The sequence below is a fragment of the Phaenicophaeus curvirostris genome, chromosome 12 (assembly GCF_032191515.1).
Source record: "Phaenicophaeus curvirostris isolate KB17595 chromosome 12, BPBGC_Pcur_1.0, whole genome shotgun sequence".
Classification (NCBI taxonomy): Eukaryota; Metazoa; Chordata; class Aves; order Cuculiformes; family Cuculidae; genus Phaenicophaeus; species Phaenicophaeus curvirostris.
The window spans coordinates 16,899,166-16,913,114 of NC_091403.1; the positions used below are offsets into that span (position 1 = coordinate 16,899,166).

The 13,949-nt window shown below is 39.7% G+C and overlaps 1 protein-coding gene across 12 annotated transcripts in view; it reads right to left on the bottom strand.

The window, feature by feature from the left end:
- The window catches only part of TCF12 (transcription factor 12), a 174,269-nt gene extending 162,198 nt beyond the window's left edge, over positions 1-12,071 (bottom strand). For 10 of the 12 annotated variants that reach the window (XM_069866896.1, XM_069866895.1, XM_069866892.1 and 7 more), the window contains exons 1-2: positions 11,962-12,070; positions 11,075-11,147 (exon numbers count right to left, since the gene is read on the bottom strand). In XM_069866896.1, the coding sequence (XP_069722997.1) occupies positions 11,075-11,147; positions 11,962-12,036 (148 nt within the window). In that variant the 5' untranslated portion in view covers positions 12,037-12,070. Of the gene's footprint in view, positions 1-11,074; positions 11,148-11,961 lie in introns of all 12 variants that reach the window. The other 2 variants (XM_069866885.1, XM_069866894.1) reach the window with 2 other exon arrangements.
- Positions 12,072-13,949: the final 1,878 nt, after the last annotated feature.

A 13,949-nucleotide genomic window follows, 5' to 3' on the forward strand; every position in this document is an offset into this window, starting at 1 on the left:
ACTATTCAAAGGCCAAACAGAACACAACCATTAGTATAAAATATAAACACTATTACACAGAATCTCCCATTTGCAGGCATTTACCTGATTCCAATTTCCCTTAAGAGGATGGGGAAAAAGGAAAAAGGAAGTGCTACTGCAGTGTAAATAAGCAGATAATTGGAGCCATTATTAGGTACGCAAGTATCAACAAATAAACTAGGTTCAATGAGTATAAGGGACACGTATGAATGTAGTAGAACTCTGGTTCTACTGCATCACTCAAGAAAAAAAGCAATCTTTTATAACACTTCACCACCTACTCAGAAACGTATAACACCTTGCAAGGTATTCACCTAACCAGTACAGTTTTAAGTACCCTTGCCACAAATATCACTCTTACACTTCTAAAAGTTTGTATACTGTGACATCAGGACTAGCCAGTAATTCAAGCCATTAAAAGAAGGATAAGAAGGAAATTCAAGTTACATAACCATTTCTGTACTTTAATAACACAGCCGTTAAAAAGCAGACAAAAGCCAGCTTGTTGTTGCTGACCAAGGTCCACTCAGCCCAGGTGGTCAGATACATCTTTCCTGTAATACAATGAGATCTGTAACAACGTGGTTGCTTTCTTACCTTCCTGACAACCATAAAACAATAATGCAGCATCCTTCAAAATCACTTCTGGCTGTATGGCACAGCACTCGTGTACTGAACATACAGGTAGAAAATTTTTGTTAAGAATCACAATCTAATTTAAAATCTCAGTGGAAAAAAAAGGATATTAACTTCTACAGACGTGGACTACTTCCCACTTTAAAGGAATTGACTTATATAGAGGGAAAAATAAAAGGTCCTTTCACTGCCTGATGAAGGCCTGAAAGACTGTTAGGAGAGTATGTTCTGGAAAGGATATGGTCTCCCCTTCTTTAAAGCATCTCTGTGCTTCCCTTTGAATTATCAGGCATTACCTAGATTGATTTGCAATTAGTAATACTAGAGATTGTTAAAAAAGTACTCCGTACAAAAGGAACAACAAAAGGGAAAAAAGATGGGGGGGGTGTTTCAGTTTTTATTGGGGTTTTTCTTTGGGGTTTTTTTGGGGGGTAGTCTTTGTTTTGGGCTGAGGAGCTTTTTAAATTCAGGATCCTACAAGTACTTGCAAGAAAAATATCTAATTCAAATGTTCCTGTCATAACTAATATTGACAAAGTTCATGCCCTGTTTGTTTTGTGTGCTTATTACTGTCCTCTGGCAAAGGAATACAATATCAGAGGTACTTTCAAGGTTACCAAAATAAAAGCATTACAGAAAGCAGAGAGAACACGTCAGACATTACATGCATTTGTACACATGAAGTGGCAGAGATGCAAGTTTCTTTTATAAAATCAAACGAAAGGAAAAACGTTTGATTTACTGCACCATTTAGTCGCCTGGCATCTAAGCATCCCAAGCACTAATCTTGCAAGGCCATACTACAAATACAGCCATTTGAACGCTGCAGCAGCAAGCACCACGTATCATTTTTAGAAATATACAACAGCTTTTCATTACTCCAAAACTCGGTCATCTTCATTAAATCACCATCTCTCCATAAAAGCCTTGGCTTCATTTAGCATTCAGGAAGATGAAAGAGCAGCTACCCTCCTTATGGATTACTTCTCTATTACAAGAGAATGTTTTGCACGTCAAAAGCAAACATTAAAGGATTAAATGATATTGTCATTTCTGCTCTTGTTTATTTGCAGTGGGCAATGAATAGAATTACAAAGAAACAATCAGTGATTATTTTAAGCTGTGTTCTTTTGCAAGGATTATGACTCATGAAGTTGCTGCATAAAGAAACTGGAACGGGATAGGTGTCGCACTGAAAATCATCGAAACATGGTAACATAAAAAATGTTTGTCCTACAAGCAAAGCTGTCCGTTTTAATCATTTCAAAGAGTAGCCACAATAGCTCTTGGGGTAACGCGAAGATGATAGTATCTTGCATTCAAATAAATAAAAAATAATAATCTAAACAGTGAACTCCATTCTCCTACAGAAGACCAAAAACACTTACGGATTTTCTGAAGCATATTTATCTTCACAGCATCCTACCAACACTAATGCAACACAGCAGAAAATTCAAGATATTTGGCTACAAGACATCCCTGCAACACGAAAAAATGCAGAACTCTTGATTTTAGCACAGATTTATCTACACGCTTTATGCTTTAAAGGTGTTTTCTGACATAACTAGAGAAACGAAGTCTGCAAAGCAATGTTATTTTAAATTAAACTCTTGAGGTTTTTCTCACACATTATATGCTAGTAGGTTTGAATGACACTTAGCATGTTTTATGGATCCATTCAAGCAAATCCAGTTCATTTCAGACTTCTAGATAGATGTTAAAAATGCAGATACTACATACAAAACCATCAGTGTGCCTTCATTTTTTATTGTAGTTAAGACTTGTATCCATTCAATACACTCAAGATTTTGTCTGTAAAACTCAAACCTGTAAGAAGGTGGGAGGACTATAAATCAATTCACTCTCCAAAGACAATAATATACATACTGAAATTAACAACATATTTTAGCTATACTCCAAAGACAATAAATACAGACAGCAAGTAATGCTATAGACGAAGCTCTTGTTTATACTGAATCAAGGGTAAACTTCAGTTTAAACTCAATTTCATTTAACATGCAGAACATGCACATTCACAACCTGATATTCACTGCTATTTTAACTTCAAAATATAAACAACTAGAAATGATGACCTTCAGTTTTTGTTTTACTAGGGACATTTTTCTAACTATTAGTTCTGCCTATCCATCTTTGTATTTAATAGCGTGAAAAAAATACACCGTCTAAAACATTATTTTTGCAAATCATGGCTCAGAATACACTTCTAGATAAAACTCCAACCCAGACTAACTTAAGCTTCTCTGTGCTACTACTGCTTCATCTTCATCAGCAAAGAGCTCTTGCAGAGACAAGGCACAAAGTGTTTTCCGCAGTTCCATTCATGCAAAGAGAAGTAAAATGGTGAATGCAAGCAATTCAACTTACTACTGGAACTCCACATACCTAACAACTTGATAAAGACACGGAGACATCATCATTTCTGCAGCTACAACTGGTACAGAAAAAACAAGTCTGAACACCAAAAAAAGCAGACTTGAAAAGCATTACTTAAACATCTCATGCTTACAAAAACAATATAGACAATTCCTGTACAACTTCAGGAACAAGTGATCAGGTCCCCCGCAATAAACAACATTTACTTCAGGGAAAAAATTAATTCAAAACTATCAACTCTATGTAAAAAATCTCTACCCATGTTCCATTTAACAACAAAGAGAAATACTAATATCAGAGATGTACATTCTTTGCCTTTTCTTAAATAATATTCTACAGCGTGACATGTTCTTAAAGTTTTCCCGAGAACTAATATGGAGGCATACAATTTCCCTGCCCGAGACAAATCTTTCTTAGTTTCATGCTAAAGTTTCACCTGCATTCCTAGAGAGCTACTAACAGGGTTGTAAAGTAAACCCTTTATATTGAGTCTTTTCCACTCCCCATTCCACACGCGTCTATAAAACAATCGAGCAACAATTTCGATGTGATCAAGCAAGATTCACCTGCATTACAGCAGTGAGAACATGAACTTTATTTCATTTAAAGCAATTTCAGCTTTTTAAAAACAAACAAAAAAAACCTGCATCCCTAGCACACAAGAAGAATCTAACAAAGTCCTAAAGATTGACTGGGTACATTTTAGCCTGATTATCCTCTGAAGACAGTGAGGTATTATTAAATATAACAAAAGCTACTCTTTCTGATCATTCTTGGTATTCAGTTAACATCTTCACCAAAAAGTATGTCCTTTATGTTTTTGAACATTGTGTTTACAAACACAGCTTTGTTTCACAAATTAAAACAACAAGGCATTCATTCGAGACATTAAAAAAAAAAAAATCATTATCTCATCTTAGACTCATAATAGAAAAAAACAAACCCTTGCCCCTACAGACACTAGTAAATAATAGATTGTGGTATTTTAGAAGTCCACAAGTACTTCCAAATCACTGGGTTGAGGTATACAGTAGAACTGTGGACTTAAGAGATTTTTCATATTAATAGAACAACAATAAATTGAAGGAGTGGCCACTGCAACTTAGAAAAAAAAAAATAGAGATTAATACATGTTTCCTGTCCTTAGAATGATAATTATGCATTTAAATAATACTTTCCCCTTTTTCTTACAATGCTTAATAACAAAAAAAGTGATTAAGTTGTACACACAATTTAAAAATAGTTGTGAGTAGTCAATAATGATCTCCATCAAATAACTCACACACAGAGGAAAACAATGCTTTTTCTTATTTGCTTATTTACTACTTAAATATAGTGACTTCCTCAGAGGAGAGCATACAAAACTAATCAAGTTTTGCTATCTACTTCTGAAGAAGCAGTAACACGTTTAATTAGACAACGCCTCCAAAAAAAGCTTTTTAAAGAACATACTTTATACAGTGAAGTCATTCATTGGAACTGAACTTTCAAATGCAATAAACTAATATTTATTTTGAAGCAAATTTAAGATGGAAAACTTCCTTATTATATCACATATATCATATCTGGCTCTATAGATAACTTAAGAAATTTTATAAAACTTTTAAAAATGCTCAATGTTGTCCTCTAAAAACATAATCCTTCAACATTACAGTACCAAAAAAAAAAAAAAAAAAGAACTGCATCTCTGTCATCAAGTGGAGTCAGCCCCAGAGGTCTAGTAAACTACTCAGGTTTACGCACATCATTCAGTTTTAAAAACAGTCTCCACAAACTCCAATCTTATTGCGTGATATGGTATTAGATCACTGCTTTAAACATCCTTCTGCTCATAAATACAAACACACCATCTACTACCATGAAAGATTACACTATATTTCTAGCAACTTGAAGAAGTTACCGTTAAACAAGTTTATCATATAGTAGATAAACAGAAATAATAGTATCTCTAGACTCAACTATAGATAAAGCAGAATTTTCAGAGACTGTCAGCCCTCATACCAACTTGATTGCAGAGTGATTAAGGGGTTAAATCCTCTTTGTGTGATAGGTGGAAAGAAGTTGGGGAAGGGTAACTTTGGCAGCTATATATGAATGATGAGGTTTTGAGTTAAAATTCCCTCAAAGATCAAAAAAAAAAACTGCAAACAAAAAAAAAAAATCAAACCTTAGCAAAAGCTACAAACATTATAAAAATTCTACAGCAATTAAGGGACTGAACACAAATTCAACTGCCAGTGAAGAACACACAAATACGTAACAATCTCATTTATACTTCTCTTTCAAGAAAAGGAATTCCTCAGGTAACATGCAATTTCTCCAGTCTCTTCTGAGGATTCTTCCTCCACCTAGACCTTTGGTCCTGGCATTTACATTTATATCAACACTGCTCTCAGGCAAATAAAAAAATAAACCAATTGTCAGTTTCAAATCCTATTCCTTCACGCATGCCATTGAGACTCCTTGCCAAAAGCATCTGGATACTCTTCATCACCTACAGTAGATGAGTAAAACATGGGCAGATCAAAAAGCCAGTGGCTGGGGTGGAGAGTGACCTTGAGAGGCACTCCATCCCCATCAGGAAAGGGCAAGGCACTACTGTGACTCCAGACCTTCTGAAGCCATCCAGAAATATCATTGCAAAGATCTTCCCCACATTGCGAGACAATAACGTTCATACAGGGATTGGAGGTTAGATGCACACTGATCACATTGCTGCTCTCACCCAGAGAAAACTAATTACTGGAAATATTACTGCTTGAAAGAATGCTTCCTCCATACCAATGCAGCAGAAGTTACAGCTTCCTTATTGACAGCATCAAGAGCGTCTCTAAACAGAAAACAAGACAAATGCTACTGAAAAAAAAAAAAAAACAGCTATTTGGAAGACAGCAAGGAATTTCTGACCAATTGAGGTTCGTACCATCACCTTAAGTGTTAACAGCCATTTCAAAACCATAAGCAATGACAATAAACTATGGATGAATATCTACTTATCTGCTCACCAAGAACACCACCAAGCTGTTACAGTAACTTTTCCTTTCTTCCCCTACTTAAGAATCACAAAAAAAACATCAACATCCAAGTGACCACCAACACCTTCTGAGAGTCTGCCTGGTTTAAACCTGGGTTATCAGTTCTAACATTTTTTTTCTCCTTTCTTAAACAGCAATATGGAAGCAGTTACTTAGCCCTTTTATATGCTGTATACCACCAATAGTCTCGAAAAGTGTCTGATAATTTATCTTCCCAAAGGCAAAGGAAGGAGAAGAGACAGCAATAGCAAAACGGAGGCTGCTGACAAGCAAGCTGCAGTCACATTTTTACCAGCACTGCATCACCTTTCTAGGCTTCTAAAAGCAACGCATGAGAGATCCAGACTAAAATCATCATCTTGCTTGCCTTTGGCCCATTCAAAGGGTAATCCATAGGTCTCCTCACTAACAGCTACAGGGGAATCAAACTACAGATACCTTTCTGTTTTCAAGCATGAGTTTTCTACAGCTCTTCCTAGGCTCTTCAGAAGACGACAGAATTTAGCATATCTCAGACCCAAGAAGAAACAGCAGGTTACCATGTCTGCTAGTTCACTTTTATCAAAGCTAGAGGCTAAACTAGATATCAAAAAAGATAATAAAAAGGCCACACAGCTCCATGACCTAATGTTTATTTAACAGGCTACCCTTGATTTCTGGCATTTAACACACAATAACCTTTTCTTTTGTACAGCAAACGACCCCACAGATGATCAAATCATGTACTGGATGATAATCCAGAAATATGGATCTGGCCTAGGAATACACCTCCCAACTACGTATTTAAAAGTCTGTCATGACCTAATACACTGCAGGACAAGACTGCACGACTGCACAAGACCTCTCAGCAAATCCTTAATTCAGGGATTAGGAGCAGGAAACGCTGTTGGGAAACTTAATACACCTGCTAAAGAATTACCATTGTGTCCAGTCCCAAAACACACAATTTAGGGACACTCAAGTTAATGGCAGGCTATCAACTGAAATGGTCTTTGCATCAGGCTACTAATTAGTGGCCTATCCCAATCCATTCCTTACAAACTCAGTACATTAGTAGACAGAAGTAGAAAGGGCAGCCTCCTAAATTTGCATAAAAGGGATGAAACTGACACGGATATCTAACCAGATACATTCAGAAGTGTTTTTGCATGCAGATGTAGTATTGGAAATGTCTGGGTACACACAAAATGTGTGCCCAATGCTGTCCCCATGCTAGTGTGTACTCATTTTTCATGAGCTTCAGGAGAATCTTAGAGGCAAAAGAAACATCGTATTTGGCCAACCTAGCTAACGAACTCTACCTCTTTGTTTCAACTCCTATCACATTATCTCACTTCATCTTTTTGACTGACACTTCTCTCATCTGCACATGCAAAAAATAACACCATTGGAGGCTACAAAAACTGAAGCTAGGAGGCCACACAGAAAAACCCAACATAATACCCATGCAGAAAAATGCTGTCTCAGAAATGTTCTTCTTTAATATCTAAGAAGTTATTTAAAAAAAAAAAAAAATGTTGATTTTAGGTTACCACACCTGAAATTAAAAGGTTTCCATCACAAGAAAAATTAGTTCCATAGGAAACACATCAAACCTATAGGGAACCATAGGAGAATTGCATCATAGTTGTCTACAACAAGCACCTGAATGTTGTGGCTGGATTTCAATGGAGTTACTATAATAAATAAAGGTCGTTGGGCAAAACGGGCAACCACCCAGGTTTGTACTGGCATGCGCTTTGTGGTTTTGACAAGAGCAAAACAAAGCAAAATTTTACTGTGAATTATAAGCACTGCTATTAACCATAGTAGCAACACAGTAAATTTTCATTTCAAATAAAGACTGCGAAACAGCATGATTTAAAAGCCCAATAGACCGTATCTCTGATCTTTAACTTCTCCTAACATTTCTAAGACAGAAACGGTTTTATCTTCACAAGTTGTTTTCAGAGAATAAAAGAATGGGAAGGTTTGCATTAAATAAGAGGTAATTACAACAGGTGTAACAAGAAATTTTGTGGGGCTTAACCCACTGACTTACATATCAGGTTACCTTTCCCATATGTTTATTTTCACCAGTCGTCTGACCAAGTTACTTGACTTTATCAGCAGCTTACATGACTTACTGTCATAAGATACTATATCAGATTAGTTCACCTATTTCATCTGCAGCTTTCATTCATAGCTGACTGACCTGTAGAAAGCAAGCCCGCCAACACCAGACGTCAGCTATCTTTTAATCAAAACACAACATTCATACATTAATCCATGACAGTATTTTCTTACATATTCCAGATACCGGTGATATTAGCTGTTTTATTTATGCAACCCAGTTAAACATATTTTCACAGCAGTATCTACAGAAATACTGCAGAATTATACCAGATCGAGCTTGTTACATCAGAATTAGTAACATACACCTGAGTATTTCCAACACTTCACAAATCCACACCTGAAAAACAAACAGAACTTAGCCATCCTTTAACAGCAACTGGATGTGTCCTTTTAAACTGGTGGTCTGGCAAGGTAATTGTATCACAAGCATTCCTTCCTTCTAAAGGAGGCTTCCAAGAAATATATCCTTAAGAGCCACACAGGCAAGCAATTGATTTTCACCTACCCGTTAGGCTACATCTCGAATAACTTAAGGGGGCTGGGAAACAGAAAAAGTGTTTTCAGATGTTTAAGTTTAAATGAGAAAGTGGGGTTCCATAATAACAAACAAAAAACTCTTTTTCATTCCAGCTAAGAAAAGGAAAACACTTTCCTTCAATATGCTAATAAAGACATCAGAAAAAAAACACCTGAGTTGAATGGGAAAGACACTGAAGCTAGCTTCATTTCTATAATTGCCATCAAAATCACAGAAAGTCTCTGTAAGAGGTGGCATCATCCCATATCAAAAGACAAAACTTTAAAAAGTACTTTTTAGCAACCTGTACATACTGTGCTTTTTGGTACTAGATAGCTCAAAGGAATAAATGCCTCCAGCTTTCATGTTTCTCTTTAAATGTGGCCTCCAGTAGCATAAAAAAAAAAAAAAAATCCAAGATTTCACACACTGCTTGTCCTAGAAGTTACAGAACACTTTACATTAAAGCAAGATCATGATTAAATCAATAGTGCTAGGAATTAAATATCTGCACTTCGTCAATGATCTTAACATTGTTTTTCTACACCTCTTGGCTCTGAATCAGAGCACAGCTAATGCAGAAGTTGGTCACCCCTCACTCCTGCAGCATAACCCCCTCGGTCAAGGCTTAGGCCATAACATTACAAGAACTGGGGCATATAATCCACTAAACGGTAAATTTCTACAACTAGAAACATTTGGAATTGAAACCCATAGCTACATGCCATCACCTTTTCCAAGGGGAATTCAGCGGAGGTTGCAGCTCGTTTGACAGCTGCAGTGTATTGCTCATGGTTGGCCTCTATGTTATGATACTCCATATTGGCAAAGAAATTCAAGGAGTCCATAACATTTTCTCCCCAAAAAGCTAAGGATTCTGGCATTTTCCCTTTTTCTAAAGCCATTCAAGGAAAGAAGGAGAAATGTGATCTACAAATATGGCAATCTGCATTAACCAAGACTGATCTAAGAACTAAACCAAAAAGAAAAGCTTTATTATTCCAGAGAAGTTTATTCTAGTCGTTCAGGAAAAGCAGAGGGAAATAAAGGGGGTCAAGATGCTCAGGCTGCGCTTCCCACCGTAAGTTTTAGCCCCCTGAACGTCTTTTAAAACAAGCTTTTCGGAAACAACCATCTTGAATATTTGTATTTCAGAACAAAGCATTAACCGCAGTAGACAGATCTGCCATCTTACTACTGCCAGTAATTTAAACTTGACAGACTTTCAAAGAGCAAGACAAAACCACTTAGGTACTTCTGGAGAGAAAGCGTAAAAAAATTCTTCAGGTATGTTACAACTATATTTGTTACACATTTTCATTAAATTAAATGCCAGAGATAGTCTCTGGAGAGTTCGTAAAATTACACAATTCAGAAGTTTTAAGATGTTTTTAAACACAAAAATTCTAAGGTGTCACTTGGACTCTCAAAGAAGGAAGCAAACAAGCAATGATACTGCCCAACTTCAAGCAACTACTTCACTCCTCTTACAGGCATTCTAAACCTTTATTTTCCTTAACCATAACTAAAAACACAAACATCACTTTGTTGTACTCATAAAAACAAAAATATCACTTCACTGTATTCAGAGAAAATAAGAATAAAAAAGAACAAAACACATAATCAAAAAGTTATTTAATTTCTCTTTTTAAGTAGCAGTAAGTCCACCCTTGACAAGAAGGATGCAAAGTATGTGTTAAAAAAATGCACTCTTTTCCTCTCACAGACTTCGCTTAAGTCCCTGGAAACAGCCATTAGGTGGACCTCGATGAAAAGACACTGAAGACACAAAATATAATCAACATGTAAATACGATTGTTTTCTAGATGCACCGCTAAAAGCTCAACATGAGAGAATTCTATTTGGCCAGATTTTGAGAACTACACAATATGAGAAAATTAATATGAGCCTTACACTTGCCTTAAGAACTGCATTTTAAAATATACCATTGAGTCAAGAGTATTTCATTATCTGGCATTTTACTGAAGTGTTTTCCCCTTTCACCCAGGGGCCAGGAAATACTTCAAGTGAACAGGTGAGTTGGATTTTACCAAAGAAAAAGCCATTAATTTTTAACATAACAGATAAACAGACAACTTGCATGTCAGTGTGATGAGAGGTACTTAACGCTTTCCTACACTGAGACAAGTAATCTACGGCATACAGAGGAAAAACCGTGGTTAAAGTCAACAAAATCCATCATAAAGTTGGATCAAAATAACACATCTCGACTTAATCTTAACGCCTTAGGAGAATATGTACAAATGAAAGACAACTATACTTCGAGCACATGAAGACTAAGCTAAAACATCAAGACCTTGTTACATGAACTCCATGTATCTTGGATGAATCCTACCTGATCCACTGAACTGGCTGCTTCCTAGCGTAGTTGGTCTGGTTTTCCCACTATTAACAGGTGGGGAAAACATCTGCAAAACAAGAAAAAAAAAAGTGTTTAAATTGGCTCTGAAACTCTGTTCTAAATTATTAATGTAAAGTTTATGAAAAGTTAATAAGAAACAATTATTTGATTAATTTTTTCTGCTAGAAAATAAACAGAAAGCAGGACTTGTTTAGACCCATAAAGCCAATAAGCCAAGATACTCCTGGCAATTTGTCAATACCACTAAAATCTCTTTTCTACAGGAAAACAAACAACTTAAGAAAATAAAATTAGAATGACATCTACTTCTACTGTGGCAATATAAAACCAGCTAAATATCTTAAGTTCTGCTACTCAAAATATATTTCTTACTGGTCTGTAAGTTTGAAGTCGCTGGACAAAGACAAGTTTGGAGAAGTGCTAGTTTTGTATTACGTTTATAAATCGAGCCCCTTTTTGAAATACAATAAAAGTATTGCAGAGACAATACCTGGTATTTTTCTAAACCAGAATTGGGTATAAACTACCAAGGAATAACCTCTGTTATTTCTGGGAGAAGGAAAGAAGGAAAGAAGGAAAGAAGGAAAGAAGGAAAGAAGGAAAGAAGGAAAGAAGGAAAGAAGGAAAGAAGGAAAGAAGGAAAGAAGGAAAGAAGAGCCCGAGCAGCAGCACCCCACAGCAGCTTAACGAACGTTAATTATAAGATTATACCATCAGTGGGTCAGCCCGATTTTAACCAGTTAAACCAATTGACCCAGCGGGTATTACGGCTTTAAATCTGGGAGTCTAGACGTGACATCAAAGTTCAGGCGCCCGGCTCGGCCGCCGCCCCTGCCCGCAGCCCCCGGGGAGCGTCCTACCGCGCTGAAGTCCAGCAAGTCGCTCAGCTCCTTGTCGGTGCCGATCGCGGCCATCCGCTGCTGCTGGGGGTTCATGGTGGCGGCTCGGCCGAGCTCCTCCTAGGGCAGAGCGGGGGAAGCGGCGCGGGCAGCGGCGAGAGGCGAGGCGAGGCGAGGCCAGGCCCGGGCCCCGCGCCGCCCGCCTCCCCCCGCAACTCTCGCCCCAAGTTCGGCGCGGCCGAGCGCGCGCGCGGCGGCAACAAAGCTGCGGGGGGAGGCGCGGGACCCGCCCCGCGCGCGCGCGGACGAGGCGGAGGTGGGGGGGGACACACACACACGCACGACACCTTCGCCTTCTCCCCGCGCCTTCCCCCCACCCCCGCCTCGATCCCGCCGCCTTCCCCCGCAAATCCCGGAGGTCCCCGCGGCTCTGCCCGTGCCCCCGCCGGTCCCCGCCGCCCGCCCATACCTGCTGCCCGCCCCGCCGCGTGGAAGCTCGTGGGTGCTCCCCCTCAGGCGGACATATTTCTTTTTTTTTTTTTTTTCTCCCTCCGCTCGCGGAGCCTCAGCACCGCGCTCGCCGGCCCCCGTATCCCTCCGCGCTCAGCCGCGGCGCCGCCGCCGCCGCCTTAACCCTTTCCGCGTCGCGGCGGGACGGAACCTCCCTGGAGAACCGACCCGCCCCGGCCCGACCCGCGGCTCCCCGCGACGGAAAAACCCCAAGGGGCCGCTCGGCCCCGCCGGGAGCACCTACAGCGCTCCGGGGACGCGGCGGCGGCGGCTGCTGCTGCTGGACGGGGCGGGCGGCGGCCCCGCGCCCTCCCGAGGAGCCGCTCTGCCCCCCGGCCCGTGACACCTTCCGGGGGAAGAGGAGGGGGACGAACGGCCTCACCGGAGCCCCAAATCCTTCTTCCCCGGGGGCCTCCCGTGTGCCGGCCTCGCCAGGCGATGAATAGTTATGTATTTACCGCTTAGGAAATGAGGAGAGAGATTTGTATTAAAATATCAACCCCGAGACTGCCCGAGGGACATGAACGCTCTCCCCCTGTGCCCTGCAAATCATACTTCGCTTCAGAAGGAAGCGCCCGGTCACAGACGTGGTTCTACTTGTAAAGAATATTTGAGTTACGAGGAAGATCCCTCTCCACATCCCATCAAATGTTGTTTCCCAGCGCTCCCTTTTAACCAGTACTGGTACTGGGTCCCAGTTAGTGCGGCTCACAAGATAATTAAACATACGAACCAACTGCAGCAAAACTTATCCATTTATTCTCACAGTTTCAAGGAAGATCCCTATCCACGTTCTCTGAAACGTAATTTCTCTCCCAGTGCTCCATTTCAACCAGTACTGGTACTGGGTCCCAGTTAGTGCTGCTGCGACGTCTATTAGAAAACTGAATAAAGCTAAAGAGAGTGGAAAGGCTGATGATTTGTACTGACGCGTAATTGCATTAAAATCAAAACTTAATTTCAAATATACAACTTTTTATTTGCCCTCTAACCTAAGTTTTTAAGGTTCACATTCATAGGCTTTTATTTGCAGCAAGAAACTTGGTGTGGAAGATGATATCTCCACATTGTCTGTGACCCAGGGTTTAAAGACACACAAAATAGCACACGATCTCCCATTTGCGCCACGCGGCCCCGACTCTTTCTCAAGCAGATCCTGGCAGCAAACACTCACACGACCAAAAGTCACATCGCAGCAGCTGTTCCTGCGTGTCCCGTCTGTGTGGGTCGAGACACCCCTTTGAACAACTGCCCCTCCAAGCACCTGCAGAAAAACTGCCAGAACAGGAACTTTCCAGAAATTGTGCCAGACGACTTAGCAAATACCCCAGGCCTCAGGGAAGGGAGGCTGGGACCCAAAATACACCGTGAGTGTGACCTGAAAGATGAGAGCCAAAATTGTAATGAATTGGCCGATTCAGAGATTTAAAAAGAAACACATAGAGGCTAAGCTTAGCTAAAACCATAGTGAAAGGCCAGTAGCTATTATGGCCTTTATT